Source organism: Cydia pomonella, chromosome 22 (assembly GCF_033807575.1).
Source record: "Cydia pomonella isolate Wapato2018A chromosome 22, ilCydPomo1, whole genome shotgun sequence".
Lineage (NCBI taxonomy): Eukaryota > Metazoa > Arthropoda > Insecta > Lepidoptera > Tortricidae > Cydia > Cydia pomonella.
In genome coordinates, this window is record NC_084724.1 from 10,782,096 (window position 1) to 10,809,683 (window position 27,588).

General features: G+C 36.8%; 1 protein-coding gene and 1 non-coding gene across 2 annotated transcripts; both read right to left on the reverse strand.

Moving 5' to 3' along the window:
- Positions 1 to 1,072: 1,072 nt before the first annotated feature.
- Positions 1,073 to 27,066, reverse strand: LOC133529959 (E3 ubiquitin-protein ligase MYLIP-like). The gene is made up of 6 exons (XM_061867747.1): positions 26,739 to 27,066; positions 7,803 to 8,563; positions 6,556 to 6,772; positions 3,579 to 3,773; positions 2,647 to 2,771; positions 1,073 to 1,805 (listed from the first exon to the last, which is right to left on the reverse strand). The coding sequence occupies exons 1-6, from the start codon at positions 26,820 to 26,822 to the stop codon at positions 1,706 to 1,708; spliced, it is 1,482 nt and encodes a 493-aa protein (XP_061723731.1). The 5' UTR covers positions 26,823 to 27,066; the 3' UTR covers positions 1,073 to 1,705.
- On the reverse strand, positions 6,362 to 6,433 carry Trnaq-cug (transfer RNA glutamine (anticodon CUG)). The gene has a single exon. It is a non-coding gene; the product is annotated as a tRNA-Gln (tRNA).
- Positions 27,067 to 27,588: the final 522 nt, after the last annotated feature.

Consider the following 27,588-nt stretch of genomic DNA (forward strand, 5'->3'; position numbering starts at 1 on the left):
TTTCATCAGAAAGGATCACGGCCCCCAAAAATTCCCTGAGGGCATTGGAAAATTTCCCGGGACGGTAAAGCGCCCTTGCCCTTAGTGAGAGGTGCAGGGATCGACAAACACGATCCAGGGAAAAAAAGATTAGAACCTTTCCTTAGCCCTTGCTAGAATAGATAAATAATAACCTGCCTCAGTAATTAAAATAGGGACAAACGGTTAAAGCAATTGCGGTTAACTAGTCGTTATGTTTTGCGTAACGTTAAGGTCTCATTGAGTCGGACGCAGGCAGCTCTCCCGATTTGATCCTACCTATATAGAAATGCGGCTTGTATGTCTACCCGAACATGAAAACGTTTTCATTCGCCTGGCAATACTAATCGAAGCCATAGACAATTATTTATACTTTTAAATGGACGATGGAAAACATTATACGGACATAATTATGAAACTTTTGGAAGTGATTTTCATTAATAATAAATGAAGTCAGTTAAAAATATAAATATCTTAAGTTTAAAACAGCAAGGAGCGTAAATAAATTGATACTATATGCTATACGAATATTATGCCATAGCGCATAAAGCATCTAGCGCCACTTTTGCATGTGACGCTAAATGGAAACTATAGGTCTACAATGCCTAAGAAATGAATATTCTATGATATAACGGGTATCAAAATGATTTAGTTACATAATTTACACATGTTGACATTTGTCCCTGGGGCTGGGATATGGTAGCAATCACGTGAGGGGAATACACCGTCAAATCACTCCTTGAATTGAATAATCGTGTGCTTATAACAGCATTAGAATGCTGAAATGTAGACCGTAGTCCTAAAATGTTGATTTCTTGGACTAATAAGTCTATGGCTGATTCGTTCCCATCGGCTGAATAGTTTTACAGTAGCCCACACGGCACATCCATGCATACATGGTCGTGGTGGCTCCGAGGTCTATGTATGGGGTATTTTTATGAGCCGGCTAACAGGCTTAACTTCTACTGTTTTTTAGTTGCGTTGCTATTTTTTGCGTTTTTTTTAAGGTAATTGAAAATTTGAAATAGGTAGATATTGTAATGAAACCACATCATAGTTGTAACATAATTATTGTTTATTTTCATATCTTTTTATTTGTTAAATCTTACAGACCACGGGTCTTACGTTTTTAATTAACTTACATAATTAACTTTAAAGTAAGGAAAATTTAAAAGATCCAAAGTACAGTCCAATAAAGGCAAGAATTTACAAAATGCAAAGGGTAGTCCTTATTTTTTTTATACATAGTCAATATAGAATTCCAGTCAGTGCAAAAACGAAAATAATAAAGAAATTATTGCTACTAAGTTATCACATAGTTAATTCTATAGATTTTTTCTGATTTTCGATTATTTTCCTTTTTTTTCAGATTCACCCTTCTAAAACGAAGGGACATTTACAAAGTAAGATTACATTGTTAGCTTAAGTACGTTTCCATATGTATTCCGAACATTCCAACTTAATTGTAGGTAAAAAAATGCACTTTTAGACCATTGGGTCTCGAACACCAGTCTTTTCCTAACTGTATACAATCCCACTTTTCTTCCACAAGGGACCACAGTAACCCTTTCCCTCTTCGAGAATGATCAGGTAAAGGGGTTGCCACACTCGCTGACTAGACACACACGCAGGCACGCCGGGTATCGATAACCGTCACATTTTGAGCAAAACGTCGGTTATGCGATGTTCATTTGTCGATGAGCAGGGCGCTTCTCTGGTACTCGATGGGCAGGAATATGTGCATCGTTTTCTCGATCTCGCCGCGGCACAGCGGGCATCGTTCGCATCTGTAACAATATGGAGATGTTTCGTTATTTTTTGTTGAAAAAAAAAAACAAATATTATAGGACTTTATTACACAAATTGATGAAGTCCCACAGTAAGCTCAATAAGGCTTGTGTTGTGGGTACTTAGACAACGACATATATAATAAATATAATAATGCCCTTGACCCGGGACCATCAGTTTCATAGGCAGGGTCACTACCCACTAGGCCAGACCGGTCGTCAAAAATAGTTACCAGAGGGCGGTGTTAGGAGCTAAATATGTCTTTTAATGTTGCTAAATATCAAGTCAAGCTAAAGTGCCGAGTTGGTAACAAGAAAATGTTATTGATGAAATGCCTAATTTTGTTGCTAGTGTTTTTATAACGACAATTTTATGTCATTATTCTAACATATCTTTGACCAAGTCATTTCTTCTTTGAGGGTTTTACTACCAACAAATCCATTTAAACCATGTTGGCCTGAGGTTACGTAGTATAAAATTTTACTCATTAGTAGCAAGTTTGAACCGCGAAAAATAATGAGTAATAAAGTGAGCAACATATGTTATGTCAATTAACCACAAAATTATGAAATAGTATTTTATGCAACAGTTGTTATTTTAATTCGCAACTCGTGTCGATTTAAAATACTCCCTTCAGTCGTGTTTTAATAAATCGCCACTCGTTTCGAATTTCCTATTTTTCGCACTTGTATCGGAATGTACTATTAAAGCACAAGTGCTGCTATGAGGAATAGCCAATATAGACTTTTCTTGAAACCTTTTATGTATGTTCTTATATACGTGTTAATGAATGCATAAATGACAGGTAACAGTAGAGGAGTAGGAAAAGAAAAAATGTACCTAGGCGCGCACTCCTGGCAGCAGACCACGTGTCGGCAGGGCAGGAACAGCGTGTCCATGGCGCTGTCCATGCACACGCGGCACGCCAGCGCCGCGCCGCCGCTGCGGGAGCGGCCGCGGGACTCCTGGGGACAACGAACGGGTCAGGTTAGCGACTATTATATAAGTCTTTGAAATGTTTAAATTATAGAAACGTGACTTAATCGCATATTGAGTTAAAAAAATGTGTAAAAATCGAGGTTTAAATCAGTGAATAATTGTTTTCAGAGCTGCGACAAACGTGAACAGGAACTGGTTGATGACTTAATTTGGGTGTCAGGAGCTAAGTATACAAAAACACAGTTTTCAAAAGACATACTTCTTCTTTCACTTATAAATTCGTTAAAAAATTAAAAATGTTTCATTTTAAGATACTCGAAGATCTTTTTCAAAAAGATGCAGCAGTTTCACTCGATACAGGGTTTTTTTTACTACTTTCGCTTGAAGTACAACTATAAGGTCTTCGCACACTATACCAATTCCACACCAACTCAACTCACTTTTGGTTCACCTTAGTGGACGACGAGTGGACGACGCGTAGACCACCCGACAGTTCTAAATTTTAAACATTGTACTATAGGACATACAAGATAAGGCTTTAATTTCAATATTTAATTTTGAGTCGAGTGGCTGTTGAGTTGTAACAATGTGCTAAGACCTTAATAAATGCCGTTAAGTAGGTACGTTATAGGCACTTTACGCTACAGTCATTATCAGCAGAAAGACGAATAAATTCTAATCAAAGATCTTCTAAAATATTATCACAAGTACCGTGATAATTCTAACCTGATCGAACTGACGTTGACCGGTCGTGCGTCGTCTTGACGCAACTGTTTCCTCCCTCGTGAGTTTAATGTCTACTGTACACCGGTATTAAGAAGTGATGGCGTTACCTTATTGTCTGTCCCGGCGTCCCGGCGGCGCGCGCGCGGCTCGTGCGCGGCGTGCGCGTGCGCGACGTGCGCGTGCGCGTGCGCGTGCGCGGCGCGGCGCGCGCCGTCGTGCACCTCGCGGCACGTGCGCCGGATGTCGAACACGTAGCGCCGGCCCAGCGTCGTCGAGTCGTTGAAGATCGACGCGATTGTGCCCTGCAACAACGGACGGCTAAACTTAATACGCGATTTTTACATTTTTAGCTTAGAACATCCAAGTGTGCGCTACATCTTAGAGCTACACCCCACACTGTCTTTTGAGCGTTGGCGTCTAGTCAGCGCTATGGAAAATGGCGTCGCTGCGCAGTTGCGCCAACGTTGCGACGAGCAGCAGCCATAGAGTTGACTAGAAGCCGACGCTTGGAAAACGCTAGAGTAGGATGGCCTTTAAGGTGAGACAACCCCTGCGAGTCCCGACCGATTTTATCATTTAAATTTCATAAGCCATAGACAAATATTTAACGGACGAGTGAAAACGAGGTCGATTTATACAACGAGGCCAAAATACCAAAAAATAATATCAAAATGTATCTTGAAAAGCCGGAATTATTATTTATCCCAAAGGAAATAGCGCACAAAAACAAGGGTCAATATATTCAATACCTTTATGTATTGTTAATTTAATACAATGTATTTAACTTTTTCTTTAATTTATCATGAGCAGAACAATCGTAAAAAGAAGGTGTGTCTTTTCGAATAACAATTGGGATCAAAGTTCGCCTGATTGATGTTTAATATACGTTTAATTACCATCATTATACGTTTCGGCTTGACATTTACCGTGTCCCTAATAAATAATGCGCACTAAATCCTTTTCAACTAGCAAAAAAGTTATTTACGACTTTTAGTTCTGTCTTCCTAGCATTCCTATTATTTAGACTCTAAGTAAAGGTACTGTAACGAAAATTTCTCACAATAATTACATTAGAGTCAGACCAAGATAAGTTGGCAGCGATTTTGATAGCCCAGACGGTGCGAGTGTCAAGTGAACGTCATAATTTCAGAGAACTTTGACGTTTAAAATAACGCACCGCCTGGGACTATCAAAATGGCTGCCAACTTATCTTGATTTGATTCTAGAAGCAGTTCTATAATAACTACTTAGACGTTGTTGTATCATAGATACCATATTCGATCTAGATATTATCATACTAAATTGACAACATCAATATTGAGAGCCTACCGCAAACACCGCAGTTAACAAATAGCACGCATCTTTCTCTTTCACTCAAATATCAAGGCGTAATTAGACTGACAGAGAAAAATGTGTTTGCGGTAGGCCATCTGAGGACAAAAGGTAGATCAAGTGAAGATAAAGTAAACATTTGAGTTCTTCTCATCTCATGCAAATTCAGAAAAGTTGCAAGGAGATATCGCCCATATTTACAACTGTCGTAGTGGTGTTTTTTGGCTGTTAATTTTACATTTCCATAGATGTCTCAACAGCGAGCTATCAGTTTCTGCAAGCGTGTGGATCTCGTATTGCGCATCGAAGAAACATCACGTTTCAAGCGACCTTACTCAATATTTTACAGCAAATCGTAAATTAATATAAATGCGTCGTAAACGCATGAATTATGGTTTTGTTCTTGGAAGTTTATGATGAATGTCCATACATACGATCCTAACCGTGTCCATGTTTCTAACAACTATCGGTAGAGGTATCCTTCCCAATAAGCTACTGAGGATTCTTCTAAGTCTAAAGGGACGTTGTAGGGACCAGCCTGGGTAGTAGTGGAAACGAGAAACCTTATCGGTGTGTTTCGACACGGCTGTCCTGAAGATTACGCGTCCTGTCTTCTTCGATAACCAGTAAAACAATAGAGCGCGAGAGCGACTAATAAATACATAAATACCCTAGATCATTAGGAACTGCTATTTAGCATCACTCACAGTAGCGGGAGGAGCTTTGTGACAATTGGCTACTTGACTGTTTTTTGTAAATAATGTCAAACGATCTTGATTTTCGTGAGGATCAAATGTCTATATAGGACTCATGGCATTTAAGCAACACAAAGATCAGAAATGAGAGTTAAAGTCTGACGTTCGCACTAGACGATTGAAACGCCTCTAACAAAATGATAAGGTGATGTGACGTCACATCATATAAGTCTGTCCTAAATATATGGAAGATCAAGGAAATTGCCATTTTGACCCTGAAATATTGCGTTTATGTGTATAGTTGTCATACAATTCATTTTTCAATAAAATGTGAGGAATCGAATGGTACAATTTTCTTTTCTATTTTTTAAAGACAAAAAAAATTGAGATTTCGGAGTCTTGTATTTTTTTTATAATCTCAATATATATTTTTTAATTCCACTTTTTTATAATGGATGGCTCATTTTCTATCCATTTAACTAAATTTTGTTATAATATTCAACATGTGTCAATTACCCAATTGTGATCATACGGTAAATCGTGCCCGCCGACACGGCCACCCTGATCGTCACGCGTCCTCACGCCTTCCTCAAATAAAAAAAAAATGTACGTGGAGTCCCTCCGCGCGGAAGAAGTGAAACTTCGTAATGTGGAGATGAAAATAATGCTCTAAAATACATATGGTTTATATTAAGAGGTATGGTTTATATTATTCTTGTTGGAAGTCGCATAAGAAGTTTCACTTCAAAAAATATTTTAAATTAAGATTTATAAAATAGATTTAATAATACATATATTTTAAATATATATATTCCAAAATTCCTAAATAATAGAAAATATAAAAAGAAAAAATACAAACAGTCAGGTTCCACCGAGATTTGAACTCGGATCGCTGGATTCAGAGTCCAGAGTGCTAACCATTACACCATGGAACCGGCTGAGCTAATCGACGAATTTACTCATCACAAACTCTTACTACCCAATTATAGCGTTATACGTTTAACGCAACCTTGTTGGAAGTCGCATAAGAAGTTTCACTTCAACAATAGACAATTACCTTCAGATCCCTAATAAACTGCTCCGTGACGTCACTTCGAACAGTCTCGCAGCAGTAGAACGCGTGCCGCTCAGTCACAGCACGATAAACCGCGCCCGCCTGCCCGGACGTCGCCATCTTGACGTGAAGCGTGGCTTCGTGTCCCTCCCCTGTCACGTATGTCAGCTGGAAGTTGCGCCGCATTGGCTGCGCGCGGTGGATCGCTGTGTACGGGATGCTGGAAAGATGGGGTTCATTATTAGATTTTGGGTTTCTAGCTTACCAGGACAAGGTTTAATTTGTTTTATCAACAATGACATGCTCTGTAACAATCTAGGTAATTATATTCAGCGATGAGAAAGGTGTGCCTAGAATAGATAATATAATCGCAATTAGATAATGTTTTCAATATAATGCAAATTGTTAAAGGTTTTGAAATTACTCAATTGTGAAACCGGATGTGAATATAATTATCATCATACCGGATGTAATTTTCTCCCAAATTTCAGGCCTAATGCAGCATTTAAATATAGATACTGAAAATTTACTTCACACAATTGCAAAAATTAGAGTAAATTGAAATTTGGAATACTAGCGAAAGCGACGTCTAAACCTTGTGTGACATTTTGGCAAACATATCTATCTCTTTGTTCATTATATTTAGTGCGACTAGAAAGATCCTGTGTTCACATATTATCTTATCAAGAGTAGCTGTTTGCTCGACAACTCCACTATCGCAATAACATCGTAGAAAAGAAATCTATATACATATGAATTATTAGATGTGAATCGATATTTTGAATTTGTTTACGCAACAAAAGACGTTATATATGACAAAATAAAAATCATGTGATAAATGTAGTGCACTAGTGCAGCGTATTGTTGCGGAGTTGCATATCTGTCACGAAGACCTATGGATGTTGATTCAGCATTTTTTCAACCAAGTAAAAGTCTATGCCAGCATTAATCATTTGCGTCAACTTTTCAATGATATCCTTCATTAGCATTTAAAATATGGGATTGACGCAATAAGTGTCGTAACGTAGGTAGTTATAGTTATTATTACCATACTTGACTAGGATTTTCTACATATTTTATTCTCTCTGATATATAACAATGGCCTTATTAAACAGATATCCACACTCAACCTGATAACATAGTTTAAAGATTACGCTTATCTTAAGCTTAATGAATGTGGCTTTTAAGTGGGGTTAAATCCGGGGGGCTCTTGAGAGGTTTTTAAAACAAAACAACACACAATATCTTACCTTTGTTTTTCAACTCCGATCTCCTGTTCCCCGTTGCACGCAGGCCGGTACACAACGATGCCGTGTGGTCCTACGCCGACACACGTGCTGAGCCGGCAGCCGCAGCCCGCGCCCGTCTGCCCCGTGGCCAGGCACCCCACCGTCCCACTCCCGTCTATCTCCTGATCGTCGCGCGTCTTAGGCTCCTCAACTTGCTGTGCATGATACAGCAAGTGACTGTACAGGTTGTGAGCGTTGTTTAACTGCGTCACCGGCTTGCAGAAAAACAGCTCCTCCCCAAACGACTCCAGCTTCGATATCTCTTTTAGAAGCCTGTATTCCGCCTGCGATGCGCGCATACCGGCTATTTCGCAATGGTATTCGATAATCTTCTCTAAATGATCGTCAGGCTTCTCGCCTTGAGGTCCGATTTTGTCGCATTCAGCATAGATGTCAGTGGGGGGCACTTCGGCATCGCAGTCGCCAGTCTCCGCCTGCGCTATGTAGGCTATGATTCTTCTGGCGACTTCTTGGTCGGCGACGACGAGTCTGCCTTCGGTGAGATCGAGCTTGGCGTGAAGATAGAACTGGTGGCGGGTGGGTTCGTTGATCAGGAGGTGGGGAGGGACCCAGAATTTGACTCTGAGATCCAGGCGGCCTCCGGGGATGCGGTGCGGGTCGAGTGGGTTCCGCAGATTTAGCCAGCGACTGGGCCCCGAGGCGGGGCACACGCGGAGCCCGAAGTAGTCGGACTCGGCGCCAATCTCCAGCTTTTCGCATAACTGGAACAATTAAATTGAGCGTTAGGACTCTGAAACTGCTAGAGAATATTGCGTAAGTTTGTTTATTACCCAGACTGGAAGCCTTAATAGCTTTTCGTATTAGAATGTTACGAAATACGAGTAGAGGTTGTGGGTATGCGAACATATTTGCTAAACGGAGCCACGCGATCGCGGAGTGAAAGCAATCTGACAACTCAAACCTATTATTAGTCGACATTTTACGTTTTTACGTCTATGGCTGACATGTTAAATTAGCACTTATGAATAGTTCACAATAGCGAGTGTGTGTTATGTATGTTTTACGAGCGTGATATAGAACAAGCAACATGGCGCCTAAACGAACTGTTATTACAAAGGAAAGTTATCAGTAGATACTGTGCCAGCTGCACCTAATATTTGTTATTCGGTTGATTAAATGTCGACAGTCAAACACCTTATTTGAATGTGTCGCAGTTCAGAAGAAAAAACACGCCTCTTTATAATAACTATTGACTTATTAAAGTTAAACCCAACATATTGCGTAGTTATTTTTTTTACGCAGCAGGAAATGTGTGGTGGCAATTAAGGCATGCCAACTATGGGTTGGATGACAAATATTTACAACTACAGAACGCTGTTGTGGGGTAACTTAAGAGCTCATCTCATGTATCAATGGGCAGAACTCGCTCAAGGCGACTAAGCATAGATGTAAAATAAACACAGTATTGAATTACATATCTTTATTTTATACGTCTCATGCTACTAAATATTCATAACTTTGTTTATTAAGATGTACCGAGACGCTTAAAATAAGAACAAAACAAAACAGTTACCGACCTCATTAAGAAGGTTCGACCTGTTTTGTAAAATTAAGGGCATTCACACTAAAATAAACTTAAAACCGTTTTACAATTAGTATTTACAATAAAATCATATATGTAATATGAATATTTCCATTATGATATCTTATACCTTTAAACGAGCAATTCTTGTATATATATTATATTTCTGTGATCTCGGAAACGGCTCTAACGATTTCGCTGAAATTTGGTATATGGGGGTATACAATCTATCTAGATTAGTCTTATTTTTGGGAAAACGCGTGTTTTCGAGTTTTCATGCGTTTTTCTTTTGACGCAGAATATGGTCGCTAATTTCGTGTTACCGGCCACTGTCCGTTTGGTCTAGCGGGTTAAGACGCGGACTGCTAAACGAGTGTTACGGGTTCGAATCTCGCCCGGTGACTAACTTTTTTTTTTTTATATGTTCAAGTTTATATATAATTTATTAATTTTTATTGTTTTAGACAAGTTTAATTTAGTAAAAAAATGTAGTTAAGATTATCACCTATACACCACCATATTACAATAAATAGTTATAACCGAGCAAAGCTCGGTCGCCCAGGTACTAGATACTTATGTTTGGTTATATTATATGTAAATATCACATCATAACATCATTGGTTTAAACATTAACAGTCCTAAAACCAACGTATTACTCGTAATTGTGGGTCAAGTGATAAAATTCTTCTCTCGTCATTTATTTTCCACGGAGATAAGTGGTCAACGAATTCTGGCCCTTATCAAACGAATTGTAATTTGTAAACAATCCTTAGCATTGAACGGCGTTGCAATCAATGTAACTGATATATAAGTCGACATCTTGATGTCCCGTTCATAGTCAGGGGCAAATCATAATTCTGAGTTCTAAATAACTAATGATGAGCTGAGAGTTGCTAAATTTAACCTCGACTTTGCAAACGCTTTAAAGAAAGAGGTCAATGTAAATGGAAAAATGTTAAAATTGTAATTAGACGATCATACCGGTTTTCAAAGTTTGAAGATACATCATACAAAATTTTCTAATTCTCAATTTGAACCTTATTGTATAGTAGATTTGGGATGAATTTCGTTTGTTTGAGAAATCAATGAAACAAATGTTATTTGGTTTAAGAGAGGTTCTACTTAGATTAAGACGGAGTGTACATCGTAATGCAAATTAGGCCTTACGGTGGTAGAATGAAATGACCGGTTAAAGTCAACACTCAACAGTGTCAACACCGAAGACCTACATTCCATACAACTCAATAATTGTACTAACTGTTTAATAGTCATTAATAATCGCGGCAAGTAAAATATTTGCTCACCAAGCAAATTGATCTGGCTAATAGTGTTATCTTATCAAAGTAATGGAATATTTATATGAGAACCACGAAATTTCTAGGTAACGATTCCAATCGTAAAGGCTAAATCGATATATAGTTGAAAGAAGTCCTCGAGTCTTTGAAAGGCCTGGCGTTCGTACCACTAGAAACCATTCTTTGTAAAAGTACAGATAATCCCTACTAATATTATAAATAAGAAAATACCGTTGAACCGATAAGTAAAATTTGGTGGGATAGTTTGAAGGACATAATGATAGTTTTTATCAATCATCATTATCATTCCACGCAGACAAAGTGCTGGGCAGAAACTAGTATGTACTTACAAAAAGCAAGTACCATCCATAAACCTTATAAAGACATAAAAACACCAATGGCTAGTTAACAGTCCCAAATAGTACCAAACAATTGCGGCCGTTACATACTAATAGCACGAAGCATTAAAAATGGTTGCATTCCTTAAGTCACGTGGCCATAGCGTGTTTTTAACGAATTGTAATAACTAGACTTCTATTAAGACTTACCATTGTAAACTAACACGAGATAGCGGCGTGGTGCACGGTCGTGCTACTTACAACTCTATGGTTACTGGTTTAAGGTTGACATCTTGAATGGATCACTGTGTTTATGCATGTCCAAAGGTAGTGTGCAGGAGTGGTAAGATTAGAAGTGTGCATACTTAGTTATTACAATTATGACCTTGTGAAACGAGCAATGTAAATAATATTATGATTGTGTAATTAATATTATTAACATAGAACAAATACATTTATATTACATACATATTCATTATCACTTTGCGCTAATTTGTTTGGCTTGGGTCTTCCTAACTAGCAATAGGATGTAGCTGTTTAATTATTTCATGAAGTATAAATATTGTTAGAAACTTGATTCTTCATTAGAATAATGGTGAACTAATCAATGTTAAAAGTATTGCGCAAAATTTAATTAGATTAAATCGTAGCTTAGGATTATGAGTCATTATAGAATAAATTGTAAAATATTAACCTTTTGACACGGCGGCCTAATTAATGCGGTTTTCAATAATGGCCGAAAAAACAACATGGCGCCGAAGACACGTGAATGACTGAAATATACCTACCTATATATTAAGTACCTACTATTTATTTAAGCCATATTAACCCAATTATTGCGGGTAACCAACATCATTTACGAGAGATTTGTTTTTCGGCAACTAGCTAGTGTGTAAAACACAAGTATACACAATAAGATTGTAAAGAAATTCGATTAAATATAATCACGCCACGATAGCAAAATAAAAAGTATAAAATGTTTGTATGTGGCAATTTCGACGCCATTATTAAAAAGTGAAAATCCGGCGGCCATTTTGTATCATATTCGTAGGCTCGGCACGTGGTGCGGAGTATCCTCGCGTTCGTTGACCTGCTGAGGCTCGGGACTGGTTGCCAATTCCATCCCACGATCCATGCACGATCCAGTCCTTTTAATACCACTACTACTATAGGTACTACTGTTCATATCAATATCAGCTTGCATATACTCAATTATGTTACATTTAAATGCGGCTTATCGCCATCTGGATATTTTCTGTTCGAATTAAATATTTGAAGTAAACAACCTCATATAAATGTAGAACAAAACAGATAACCAGACAATGTTCGACAATGATGACTAAAACCATTTTCTTTACGAGTTTTACGACATAATGACTCACTGATTCTCTTATAATAGCTTTCCCCATCGCATTATATTTACATCATGCTACGCCTTGTCTTTAGATTTATGCCAACGAAGATACTAAAAAAATAACAGAAAAAATCCTCGATGGCTAAAAGCAAAGCGTCCCAGATGTTTTCTCTCCGTCTCGCTCCCGCGCGTCGCTCTTTCTCCCACGCATCACGTCCTCGCCACGTGCTCGGGCGAAACCAACCGACCAACAGTCTCTACAGAAGCGATTCAAAACAAGCCTGCCAAATCTACTCGAATCTTTTCACAATTTCGTTGTTTTGGAAAAATGAGACCATTGTTTATTGTATGCAGAATACAGAAAGTGGTACCAGAGCTTGCCTTGCGCGACCCTCACGAATACAAAGTAACTTGCGAAATATGCATTTGTTTTGCATTCCACCTTGGTTTCATTTCGAATCTCATAAAATCTTAAAATAACTGGAAAGCCACGTATGCTAAGGAACTGGTTCGCAATCACGAACATTTGAATCTGATATCATACACGACGCGAAAAATAAAGTAAGTACATATATCAACCGGTTTATCAAGTTTCCAATTTCTTAAGATCAGATAGATTGAATTTCAAAGGATCGAAGATTTCACAAAGCTTTTGATCAAAGTCACCTATCGAAACGCGCCTAACAACTTCCTTTAGAACAAAGAGACTGCACGCCGTTATCTGGAACCCCAGGTACTTGCGAAGGGTGAACGCACTTTGCGTTGGAGCCCTATTTTAGGACGGATGTGTCAACTTACGCTGAAATAAGAGGCACGTGCAAGCTAAATGAACAAAACCATTAATCCTACCAAATGGTTTAGATAGAGCTAACAAGTGTAAAAATCCTAGTTTAACTGAGAATTCCGTCTATATTGGTCTATGGTAAATGGAAAAGGACGGCGAGAAATCCGTGTCAAAATGCGGCCAGAAGCCTGTTGCAAACCAGTTATAGGACAATCAACTACGCATTGCTAAGCAATGGGCAACTGAGCGTGGTTGCACATAACCATGATGTTTCTTGGGTAATAACCAACCCATCTCTTATCTACCGTGACAGAACAGCTTTCTATTGTGACTGATGATATCCACAAGAATTATACTCGCACAATAAGAGATACAACAGCCATAACATGTAAATACGACACTGGGTATTAATGGGCTGTTTAAAAGTAATTTGAGGTCACTGTATTTTAGATGCCTCGATTTGGAACAAAGGCTAGAGCTGCCAAGGATGTAACAAAGGCCGGAATACTTTGTGTTGCCAAGGATTCAACAATCCAATTTATTTTTAAATACAAATCAATACTGAACGCAAAAACTCGCAATGTTTACAATCGAATGTAAACAAGATATTCGCAAAGTGCTCTCTTTATCACCACAAAGCCTTGATGCCTTTGAGTGCCCTACCAACTTTATATTCCTACTTAGCCGTATTACATTACATCACCGGCTATATTTGCCACGTTGCTATCGCCGTGTCACGTGAAGGTGAAACCAAAGTGTCTGGATTATTAGAATTTACGAGCAGACTAATTTGAAGCTTTTAAAGTCTAATCAATCATAATCTCTTGTTTAATTTAACACCAGCAGACCAGATTGTTTAGCAAAAACAGTTCCATTTATATTTCTGCAAGCCCGTTTTGTCAAGGTTTTTATATTAGTTGGGTTACTAGTGACTTCCTTATTAAGGATTAGTGATCACGCAAGCCAGGCATGTTACAATCAACGAACAAAGGTTGTATTTGCGTAGGATTAGACTTAGTTGCTACTTGCCAGGTGATGTTATTCTCTTCTGGTTTGTTTGCGCGGCACATGAGAACATTTGCTCTTATGATAATCGCATAGGTCGTGCGGCGTCTTACATATGTACTTATATACTTCTTTACTCTATCTTTAAAGTGGTAACGAAATGGTGGTGTTAATTTTTAAATGGACAAAATTTAAGTCAATCTGAACTGTTAGTCTAGAGAATGTCACAATATTATTCTAATTCAAATAAAAACATCTATATTTTTTATAATTGTAATACTACACCATTGCATCGCATTGTTACACTTCAAAATTAACGCTTTATATATACTAATAGTTATTGTAATTAAGTAGACACACGATTCTGGTCACGTAGTCTCTCGCGCAATTAATTCACCATTAGAATATTAAATACAGTTCCTGTACGTACTTCACCGATTAGTATCAGTAGCACAGAATAAGTAATAGTATCAATAGTTAAATCCAATAGTACATCAAATTATATAAGTCTTAAATCTAGTAGAATTAGGAGGGTTCGTATCATGTGAAGCAAGCTGAATAGCAACTGATACAATCATATTTGAAAATTATCAGATGTAATTATTGTCTATTTAGACAATTTAAATTGATAAACAGCCTAGCGTTAATTTCAAAATGTTATCGAACTTCGCAGGGGGCGGTTCAGCCATGACACCAAAACACGCAGGTGTTCTGCGCACTTCCCACTATCAGTTGTTTTCATGCACTCGACAATCAAGGAAATTGTCACGAGAACTAGTTGTTATTGTAGTTGGGCCTATTTTGAACTTATCGCTTTATATTGTTGATTAGTCAAGAGCTTATGCCTAATCTGTTATAATTATGGCGTGCTTATAAACAACAACTCTAGACCTAAGTAAGGAAACTCTTTTAATTCTTGCGGTTTCTAGACTGACTTATCTAAAATAAAAAGAGTCTTAGTCTTCGACAAATCGACACAAGTCGAAGATACCACTCATCTCAATCCTGTGTCTTCAATCATTTTCCCGCCAGCACATGGTTTGAAAAAATGCATTTTTGAGCAGCACTTGACTTTGTTTCTATGACACATATTGCCAAATTTGCTAAATCTTATAGAACAATCTTGAAAGCTGGAGTCTGGAATGTTACGTTTGTTTTCGAGCAACTTTACATTTGAATAGCGGATAATGTAAACTGCAATGGCGTTATTGAGTCATTGTTGACACACGCTGCTGGAAATTATGGACTATTCACCAGAAATTAAACGATACGAGCCACATGGACTTTGGACTACGAATGTTCTACGAAGTTCTATCAAAAAGCGAGCCTTAATAGGTTGTGCAAACATTATAATTTATACCGTTTGCTTTAGGATTGACGTTGTGGTATTTTGGTCATCAAATGTTTAAGAGATAAAACATGTTCATAATTACAAATACCTAATTTGATTTTATCCTGGCGACAAAATGCAGCTTGTTTATGACAGACCGCGTTGTTTCTCTCAATTTATTTAAAGTACCTTTTTACAGAAGTTGGGAGTTGGGAGCTCTAGCGATCATCCAAATTTTAATCGTGAAACGTGGGAGACATAGTTTTCTATTTTATCAACTATGCTATGGTCTAACAGATTATGATGTGTAGATAGTTTCAACTTTCGAATGATAATATATAAACAACAATTGCGAAATTCTTAATAAATTGTAAATAATGCTATTCGTATTAACCGTAAATAGTTCTTTATTCACGCTGTACTGTATTAAAGTTGTACAAATATGGCGAAAATAAACAGTTTAATTCATCGCACGGCCTTCGCCATACCGGGCCCGTAAAATATGCGCATACGCATAACATAACGTCGCCATCTTGATGTTTTGCTGGACTCGTGCAAATAACTTATTTGTCAAATGTTTATCAGATGTTTTAGTTAGATAACTTAAACACGGTTACACCTTAGATTTTTGGTAAGTATAAAATGATATCATTATTTTTTGTTGGTATCATTTTAGTGACAAGGTGCGGTCAACCTTAATGACGTAGTAAAATTGTCCGCATAAAAACAACAATAAGTTAAGGATAAATCTTTTGTTTTTGTAACAAAGGTATAAATAAGTAATATTTATTAGTATTTACGGATAATTGTTATCCTTCCTTGTTATAAACATTACAGGGCAAAGTGCAATTGTTGGTTTTCCTACTGAATCAGAATATTACCGTTTTACACGCTTAGGTATACTTTGTTCATTCATTGTTAGTCAGAATAGTTATAACGTTACGTCTCAAAGAGTAATGAATAAATATGCAAATGATACAATCGACATTATAAGCGAGTATAAACAATATAATTACTGACAAAAAACCTCTATGTAATCATTCAATTGTTTAAACTTACAATTTAAAACGGAGCAGGAAGTACCTTATTCCCAATTGGCCTGACCTTATGCACATTTCCGATCCGATACGGATATTAAATTATTCATATTCTACGAATGAAAAATGCAAAAACCTCCAATATTATGAAATTGGGTGTCTTGGTTCTGCGCCAATCTGAAAGTATTTTCAGAGCCGCATAGTGAAAATGGTTCTTCGTTTTTAAAGAGGATACAAGGGTAGGTCAGTTATGTAAGAAATAGCAAAATGTTATAATTTAATATACATTTGAAACAAAAAAGGCATCAGTCAGATCCAAGTGAAAGGGCCGTTGAGGCTTTCCTTGAATACATATCACAACTATCAAAAACTCCCCCGCCGCGTCTGTCTATGTGTATGTATGTTCGCGATAATCTCAAAAACTACCGAACGGACTTTCATGCGGTTGATGCGGTTTTCACCTATCGATAGAGTGATTATTGAGAAAGGTTTAAGTGTATAATTTGTTAATCCGTGCGAAGCAGAAAGCTTATGTAAATGAAGACTCAACTAGTCAACTTAAATCGTCGCAACTTATATCCCGCCCACTCTAGATCTTATTTCAAAAGGTCTTAAGTGCAGTTTAATCGAACTTCTGAAAAGACAATGATTGTTTTAAAGCCATTGACATTTTGTCAGCTATTGACTCCCCAAAGATCTTGCCAAGGACATTGTTCTACACATGGACATTATCCTACGACTGGCCAGTTCAGTGACACGATGACACTTCATTTTGGAAGTTATCCAGGAATCACCACGAGGTGAGCGCGTGGCGTGGCCATGACAACGCTTGAAAAAATGATCCATTTTGAACTGTCTTTTTTTGGACCTGTCAACATTATGAAACAGAGTAGGTTGAATATTATATAACGGGAACTTTACGACGTAGGTTTTTAGGTTTATCTTTGCATGTGTGAACACGGAAATAATTTGAACTTATGGTCTGTTCTTTACTTTGGACAAACACTAACAATATGTATAGATATATTTCTAATGTTTTATAGTGTACTTACGTCTCCCAATTTAGTTTCTGAATCTCTTGGCTTTTGTCAAAATGGTTATTCTGCCTCAGACTTGCCAAACAGGCTTGTTACAGAACGTAATTTTTTTTTCAGACTGAATTTATCAATTCATCGCTGGAATTTATGATTTTACAATACCAATAATGATTACATACTACGCAGTTAAATATAGTGTTATTTATTGCAATATCGAGATAAACACAGTAACCGAATGATTTATATCTTCCTTTATATAATAGGAACCTATAACTGTAGCTAACATGTTAGTAAATCGTACAAATTTGTTATAAATTTATGTTAATCGATAGATGCACTGTGAAAATTCTCGTCATCACCGAAAAGCCTTTAGGCGGGCCAGGGCAGATTCGTATTGAGACAGTTTCGTTTTTGGGCCCGAATCTGAGTAAGCCCGACTCTGTAGAGGCCAGATTCGCCATAGGTATCTTTCTGAACAAAACAATATCGACATACGACTTATGATATAGAAGTCACTTTCTTTTTAAAACAATTTCTGAGTAGGTCAGATTCGTATATGGTCCCGTGACATGACAGTAATACGTCTGATTGGTAATAAGTTGGGATCGGATTTATGCAGTTTCTTATCTCATCCGATTAGCAACGATTCGATTAAAATATTAAGCACATTCTTTTAATGATGAATTCTGGAAATAACGCTTTCTTATTAGGACAGATTTTATGTATATTTAATTTCGAAAAGGCCAGGTACAATCAGCAGATATCTGAGATACTGGCCACTTTAAGATTAAATATGATAAAGTAATTAATAGATAGTTCTTAATGACAATGTCACAATGGTTATGTGATTTTCTGACCTACTCAGAATCCGGCATTATGAGAATCTGAAGAGCTAGGAATTTGAGATCTTAATAACCTGACATCTTAGGAACTTGGATAACTAATAAAATGCTCTATACATTATCGAACTTACTCAGAATCAGAATTAAATAGAAACTGGCAACATTAGAGTCATACTTACTCAGATTTTGGCCTAAAACTCAACTGGTTTAATACGAACCCGTCTTGTCCCGCCTAAAGGCCGAAAAGTGCTAATAAAAAGTAACAGCAATTATTAAGAAAATTATTCAAAAATAATTTCCTAAAAAAATGTAACAAATTTGTTCAAATACCAACCTTAACTTTTAGGCAAGTAGATAAAAATCTTAGTCAGATGGCAGTCGCTTTCGTAAAAACTAGTGCCTACGCCATATCTTGGGATTAGTTGTCAAGCGGACCCCAGGCTCCTATGAGCCGTGGCAAAATGCCGGAACAACGAGAGGAAGAAGAGAGAGATAAAAATCTTAGTATCAAGCTAAGTTTTCCTCCCATGTTACAATGACCATATCGTGTGTCATTAACGCGCGCTCAAGGTGCGCGGGAGTTGCGTACGTGAGCGGCCCAACGTATGCGCCTGCGACCCCTCTCCCTAGTCCCCAATATCTTTGTAAACATGGAAACGTACTGGAATCTTTGATCGCGTAGTAACCTTGTTCCCGATTTCGTAACTTTGATTTAATCTACATACAAACATACTGGTCTTATAGGTACAGCAAAGGACTGATTTATGTACCAAATTCCTCGACGGTAATGTTTATTGTTTTTTTTTTTTTCAGATTTAAACAAAGTGAATAGATTATCTATTCGATTAGATGACTTTGTTTCCGAAAGTGTTTTTTTGTGAAAAGGTGACAGAAGGGTGATTTATATGAAATTTGTTCGGCAATCGGCATAGTTACTATGTTTTATCAATAGCTATAATTCTGACAATCTTGTACTTAATGTACTTTTGATCTTATTCTTATCACACGCTTGGATACAAAGCTTAGCACAAATTAAGATATCTTATCCTTATATATGATTGTCCTTATATACGACATTGCTGCAGTGTGCACATCTCTAACAATGCTCAAGTAGTGGGGTCATGTACGCACTGTTGCAATGGAGTATTTATTTATTTATTTATTTATTTGTGTACATAGCCATAGTAATATAAAAACCTTAGATATAAGAATACTAACGTAGATAATAAGATAATGAGCTATTATGTTACTAACCATGTATTATGAATCCTTGTTATTTGAAATAAATGATTAATAAATAAAATAAAAAAATTATCATTATCAACAAACATTAACTTTGATAATAAGATCCGGTTCACAGTATAATCTCCAATTTGATTAGGAGAAAATAACATGCCTATTTCTTTATGACGTCATAATAAGATGATTAAGTCACTTAAGATGTTTGCGCCAAAAATAAGTAGGTAATAGACACATTTATTTGTAGGGAACAATAAAAACGGGTCTTTATTGTTTCCCATAAAGTTTTAAGCCATAATCATGTTTGACTGCTTTTTCGTTAGTCATAATTTGTTTTTCTCAGAAACGCGAACTTTTCAGGATTGCTATAAAACAAACCTAACCTAACCTATCTATAGGATAACGTTACGAAAATCATGAGAAGTTAACGGTTTCAGAGTTATGACTAATGATAATCTGACAATCATTACATTATGACTTATGACTTTCAATAATTATGTCAAACAAAGGGATCCGAATAAAAATACATGAAAATTATTAATGTGACAACAAGGTGTAAAATCTACCTAAGCTGTCGTATTGTTTACAAAGTGTCAACAATTTTAAGCTAATACATATTTGATTATTTTGATTACCTTTAATGATTTATCCACAAACACGAGCGCCCCATAGGACTTGCATTTAAACAACTATAATGAGTATGAGCTCAAAATCCTTAATAACTATACATATACGGAGATCTTTCTATACTGGGCAGTTTACACATTTGGGTTTTAGAAAATCAACAGTCAATCGAGTTGAGTTCGGCTCAGCATTGCTCCGAGCAATTAGGGTCGGCAGAACTTGACATTGCGTGCACAACCAGCACAGATAAGATAATCGCTTGAATTTTGACAACCCTAAATAGCCGAAAGGGATAGTGCTATATATATTTAGACGGGGGCAACATGATTCGTCCCTGATTCGCTGACAAACTTCGGTTTTGTAGGATTTTTTTTTATACCACGTCGGTGGCAAACAAACACTACAAACAAACAAGTACGGTAGTACTATTATTTATTCTGTGATATTATCAGTACCTAGAGTTGGCATCTTAATTACCAAAAACCGCATACTTACCTTTTTATTACAACATCCATTTTACAAAATATAGATAGGTACTATAGGAATGAGTAACTTTATCATTCTAGCGATGACCTGTATAACCGCTCTTATCATTTGTTTTGAAAACAACTATTTAACCAAATTCCAACTTAAAAACAATACCAATAACGTCTAAATTTCCTATAAGACACCTCTCATTCTTCTATCTTTGAGTGAATGACGAAATCACATAACCGAATATATCCTGTAATTTTGAACCGTATAGTATACCGTAATCGAAGAACCTTATCCAAGTAAAATTATCTCCCGGTTACGTAGGATTGTGTACGCACGGGTCAAAGTGACAAGGTACCGTCTCGGGTTATCAGTGCCCGGTTACATTAATTAGAGATAACTTGGTGTAACTAGTACGATTAATTGACGTAAGTTCATCGCGATTACTATCACCGCGTTATGTCTGTAGCTTATTAGTGTTTCATGCACAATTTTTTAGTGTTTAATGTAGGAAACTTGAAAGGATTGATAATTTGGTGGAGTGATAGTTTTCGCGGTCAACATGTAAATGAATTTATCGTGTTCACTATACTCACGAAATTTTATAACAGACTTTTCTTCTTCTCTTTCTTTTCTGCACAATATCATAATATGATATTATGCTTCATTTCATCTTCAAATCTTAAATTGCTTAACGACGGCCCGTGTCTGTACTTGTATTTTATACCCAAACACGTCGGGTCAGAATTCATTTTTGAACATTTACAATGTAATCCAAAGGGTTTCGCAACACCTAATAGTTTGCCGCGCTGAGTATAAACTGTATTGTAGACTTTGTTCATTTAAGACAAGGTACAAAGTTAGTTTTCAAATACATAGTTGCTATAGAAGCCAGCGATCAGCAAAGGTAAGATAATGGTATGTGAGCCAAGGTCCTCGACCACGGAGTGTGCTCGTGCTGTTCACGTAGACTGCCCAATTTACACTTCCTTTTTCAAACACTAAAGGTCATATTACGGAAGATAAGTATATAAATTTGCTAGTTCTTAAACATTCTATAAAAATTACCTGAGGTACGTTGGGGTAACTTAAACGCGGGTTAATTTTGAAAGTGGCTAATATCTGACAGAAGTCCTTTCTACTGTAGCTACAGTAAGCATGCCTTACCTACAATACAAGCTACAATATAGGTAGTTTTGCGCAAGTTGCGCTCATAATCGGAGCCAAAACTCTTTCGTAATAAACCTTTTGTTCTAAATTTGCATGTTGAGTGCTAACTGCTCCAGATGCACCGCTAAAACAGATGTAAAAACAGAACCCCTCTGTTCGTAGTAAAGAATCGAGGCTATCCGCACAATTAAAACCAAATGGCCAGCTTGAGAATTCTAGATAAATCATTAAGCTGCCACTGAGGTATCATTAGAGGCACGGTAAAATAAAGTATGTTCGAGGTTCGAGGAAAAGATTCTCTTAAGATTGTTTGAAGCATAGCAAAGAGATTTATTCAATATATAAATATAAGTAGGTACATAAAAGAGCCCAAGAACAGCGTAGAAGACAAAGCGGTGACGAATTGTTTATACCTAGCTATTGTCTGTTCTAAAATATGAAGTTGTAAGAAAAAAACTGTCATTCAAATAATCAAAATAACTTCATAATGGGCTGAGTAATGGCGTAACAAACGTACAATAACATAATAATATAGTGGAATTATTATCCTCATTTTTTTTTAAAGGCGGATAAAAATAGCATACTGTCAAAACGCCATGTTCATGTTATTAAGCTTTGACAGTTATTATGTTTGAACATGTACACTACTCGGATCGGATGTAGGTATCTCCCATAGTGAGTTTTGTTAAGTTATGTTGCTTAAAAGATGTTCCACCTTTTTATTTCCCTGTCTTCTTTTAAATGTAAGTTTGGTCTATCGCTTTTACGAACGTATTTTTATTTTTGCATAGCCACATGCTTAACGATGAGATCACGTAACATGTGCACAAGTTTTTGTTTCGAATGACTAATGCGAGAGAAAGTTCTGAGAAACCAGATGGATGGGCTCGTAAAGCAATTTAAGACTGAGAATCCTTATGCAACCAGAAAATATGTCCAGGAATATACTTAGCTGTTGCGGGTTCTCGAATCCTTTTAATACCTTGGATTGTAATGTTTCTATCCTTTACATATTTTGCGCTCTTGCAAAGGAGATGAAGTAGTAGCAACTGATTTGTACCCAGAGGTGTAAACAGACCTTTTAGCTGTAATCATTACGAAACACAACCGCCTGCAATTCGTTTAACTACAACACAGTATCATTATCATTCTTGTACTCATAAAATCGTGATATACCTTTGTACCCAGCGCGTCGACATACCAGGCAATCATAACGCCGAAGGATATTGTGACAAACAACGTTGGTTCGGTTACAACAGAAGGCCGGATGACGTGTGGGTCCAAAGTCCATCGATCGGCCCAATTGGGTAGTTCAAAGCAATTTCAATTAACAATTCGACTAGTTTTTGCGCGAACTAAATTGAATAGAAGCATCGAGTATGATTCTGATACTGCAAAAAACTAGTTGCGGGAGGTACCAATATCTTGAGACTTGGGTAGTATAGTAGGTCTAGCTTCCTCACATTAAATATCAAGGCAAGGATTCATAATTGAATCAAGCCAAAGTATTGTTAAAATGTCCAACGACTTTTAAAGCCTACTATACTTGCTTGCACATTTTCCACAATTCTGTATTTTCTAGGTTGCTACGTGTCCATCACGCAATTTTGATTTTCGATGTCAATGCAATTTCGCAATACCGATTTCGGTCGATTGTGAAACTGCTAACAATTCGTTTGTTTTCTTTACCTATTCGTAGAATCTAGGGCAGTTTCAACGTGTACTAAATATACTGTAACCCTTGTCTAATAAGTCGGTGAGACAGTCGAATTGAGTTAAATATACCGCTCGGGTTGGTTGGACTTCGGACTCTGCTAGGCGTGTTAGCACCGAGTAAGGTTAAACGCATTAATGAAGGCAATTCAAACTGTATTGATACTGTAATAGAGTTCTTTATTGCCTACGAATGTGGTTCGTACACTTCGTACTTTCGAAAAGTTTGTATTGTAGAACTAGAAACCCTTTTGTGGATAGAATGAAGAAAGCAAAACTATTCTTCCGGCTGTTTCATTCATTTATAAATGACTTAGGTGGTTGGTACCTGTACCTACTTAGTGAACCATCCTAGCAAACCTGTTGCGCAAGTAGCATAGAATCTAGTGGCTATGTAATGTAGGGAATACCGTTCTAAATAAGCAGTTCAAGTACTTTTATATTATGTAATGCATCGTGCTTATCATATCCGTGAGCTCTTAATGACTTGTACTGGCTTGTAGCAAAATCCTCAGAAAAATAACTTAGAAAAAGAGAGTTCTGGAATTAATTTACATACAAAACATGGCTGGTTCAAAATGTTAATTGTCTTCCAAATAATTGTGTACCTACCTTAACAACCATAAAATGCTCTCGACTTAAAATAAAGCGGCAGTTACCTACGGAAAATTTTAACAAAAGCTGAAAAAAGTTCGAAATTCAAATAGTTATAGAATTATAAGATTAGAGAACCGTTTTAATTTCTTTCACGCAGCGGCCACGTGAACGCACAAGGTGTGTATTACCTACACCTACCGAGCGCAGGCGACTCAGAACGCTCAGCAGAACCATCGTAACTGTGAGCTCGTGATCCGTTAGAAATAGAGTACAGCGCTTATGATGGTTCAATGGAGCGTTTGACTCGTTGATATTCGGCACATAACAAGAATCAAACGGCCAGCTGGTGGACTTTGGACCCGAAGCACAATAGCCGGTGAGAAGCGGTTACGAGAAATCAAAATGGCGTATGACTCAGATAAAAAATTACACAATTATAACCTTCTGGGTAATACCTTGGGTTATTTTAAGGCTTAGGATAGTTGAGGAAGTTGAAATGGATTTCTGATGTACCAGGAAGTTTAAAGAAACAACACAGGTTGCAATTTACTCGTGGTTTTTCTTTAGGTAAATAGGTAAGTACCTTAGATAATATTTGGTAGGTAGGAGGTAGCGTTACTCTTCGCTGCGATACTGTACTTGCTGTAGGTAAGTAGGTATGTTGAGATAACAGGTGTGTCACTTTTTTCATGTCTAACTTCGAGGTTAAACCCGCATGATTATGAATAACTTTTAAGCTAAGTAGGTACCATCTGGTTCAATTTTGCATGGAAAATTTATGAATGATTTCATTCATAACTTGTCCATGCACTTTTGAACCCTACTGTACAATTAGGAATTCCTTATAGGTTCTTGAACTAAATTACTCGCTTAGTTTAGTTTCTATGCACGGTGTAAATTGTAGTGTCGTATTGAGTAGGTATTGAAATCTGCTTTAAAAATACATCTACAATCAAGGAAGTCCGTTTTCTCATAAAAGTTGATCAAGTATGTCATCGATCAAAGGACATGGTCAAAACGTTTATTTAAGATGCGTGACATTGCAGTAAACGCCATGTACACTCAAGAGCAAAGAAATTTGGTCAGTTTCTGAGGATCAATAATTCAATATTAAAGAAATGTTCCTGTAGGTGTAGGGGCCGGTGATATTATTACTTTTGTATAAGCTAAAGCTGCATAACTAATTTACTTACCTACTTTCTTCCTTACGAAAAAAGTTAATAGGTATATTTTTGGGGTTTCCTGTATCTGGTTATCTTTTACTTCAACACATTTAAATGCAATGCTTGTGTTTTATAAGAATCGTGCAAGTAGGTCGGTAGAAACAATTTCCCTGAAAACCAACCTGAATTTATAGTGGCGTGTGAGTGTGAAATCATTTTGATTTGGCCGCCGGCCAGCGAAAACGAACCGTTTTGGCGCCGTAATCGGACTTCAAGGAATTTACTACCAAATATCTAGGTTGGATCAGTCAAAACAAAACAATCACGGTATTTCGGGAACTACGTATACGGGACTCAAGTCTGTCTTTTAGATAGAGTTTTGAGGAATCTACAGACATAATTAGTGGGTATTATAATATATAATATAATACTATACCATTTAAGGTGCGTTGGGATAACTTCGTAAGAGGGCTAAATTCGAAAATGTCCATTAAACCAGAAGCACCTCATACTTTTAGCAATGCTTATCATGGCATCTTGCTTGCTACAATAGAAAGTGCTTCTAGTTTAGTAGATATTATCACTTTTCAAAATTACCCATTCGACCTTACCCCAATGCACCTTATCTTTTTTCGGAACAATTAAGTTATTAGGTATTTAATTTACTTACAAGTCCTGGTTATAATTTGAATTGGTTATTTATCCAGTAAATAACTGGTTAAATTTGAAACCTCATTATAGCTAAATAAAACTGATAACGTGTTGAAAATTAAAGACACTAATTGTCCTTCCTAATCATATGGGAATGAAATAGATGTATACACTGTATACTATATCCTATTAATAGGAAGGCATGAAAAGCCCTAAACTAAAATTATTGGCATTATATTGAAATTTTACCAACTACATATGTATCAAATTTAAATGTTGAACGTTATAACAAATGTAAAGATTGGTACTTCCACGGCAAGAGAGCGTGATCGCAGCCGGGTCCAAAGTCCGCAAGGTAAGTCTGACGTCGACAACGTGTTCTACAGCTAGCATTATAATTTTAATAGAAGCACGGTCTTCATTATTAAAATTTACTTACAATCCCCGTAAAATCAGTAATTTATTATGTTTCAAAACAACATTGTGTTAGTAAAAATTTTACACAATTGCACAATTAATTTTTCTGTGTTTAAAGAATTAGTTGATTATTTATTTTGGATAGGAGTACATGTTCTTCGCCTTCATAACATCCGAATTAAGAAAGAACAGGCTCCCAATTGTCAAATGGTCCTGCAAACATTTTGCAAATATATATATATGTATCCATTTTTTTTTGAAAAATAAACATAAAGTGCACTTACTCTTTCCAGGCACTGCTGTCCAATGGAGTTGGGTTCTGCCTTCACCTCCTGGATCACTCCGTTCGGTTGACTAATAAGCCACATTTTGGATAAAAACAAGAAATCCGTGAAAAATTAGAAAACAGAAGGCGACCGAATTAAAAACAATTAATATTATTTCACTGCTCCTTCAATGTTTATGTCACTCGCGTAAAGAATTTATTAATAAATGTCTTTCTTAATTCGCTCTGTGCAATGTTTATCGCGTATTCTTTGTGGAAGTAAAACTGTGAATACTTCCAAATGACGGCCATACTACGTTAAGTTTGCCTTCACAATGATAAAGAAAGAAGCGGTGACGTGACGCCAAGCGAGGGAGCGGTCTTGGACTTTGGCCAAACAAGTGTGCGTTTAAAAATCTATTAGCCATCCATTGCTGCTCTGATGCGCTAATGCAGTAATTGGATATGAATGATGCAGTCATTGCTTAACAAACTGTGCGATTACAACAACAAAACACTGCGTGTCAAATAGAGGGGAGTGGAATGGATTTACATTTCTGTTTCATTATTTGCGCTATGTAAGAAAGAGACAGCTACATAGAGGCCAACGGTTTCCCTACTTTACAATATAAAATATAAAGTAAGTACTATGTTTTAATAGTCAATTTGACGAATGCTAATAATGGGATTAATCATTGAGAAAATAAAATAAATATCCACTATTATTTATCATTGTAAAATGCTGGAAATAAATACCTCGTATTACGAATAGCCTCGTCTATCCGTGGAACAGAAAGTTTTTCGCGCGTTATTTCGTATAGTTGATAAGGTATAATGGACTTTTTTCTTTGGAAATAGAGTTAATTATT

What these genes read in the sequence shown, in the direction of transcription:
- LOC133529959 (XM_061867747.1), bottom strand. Translation starts at nt 26,822, where the DNA reads ATGTGGCTTATTAGTCAACCGAACGGAGTGATCCAGGAGGTGAAGGCA. An exon ending in ATCGGAGTTGAAAAACAAAG is followed by an intron (nt 6,773 to 7,802) that starts GTAAGATATTGT and finishes CCATCTTTCCAG; the next exon opens with CATCCCGTACACAGCGATCC. An exon ending in AGTTTATTAGGGATCTGAAG is followed by an intron (nt 3,774 to 6,555) that starts GTAATTGTCTAT and finishes CCGTTGTTGCAG; the next exon opens with GGCACAATCGCGTCGATCTT.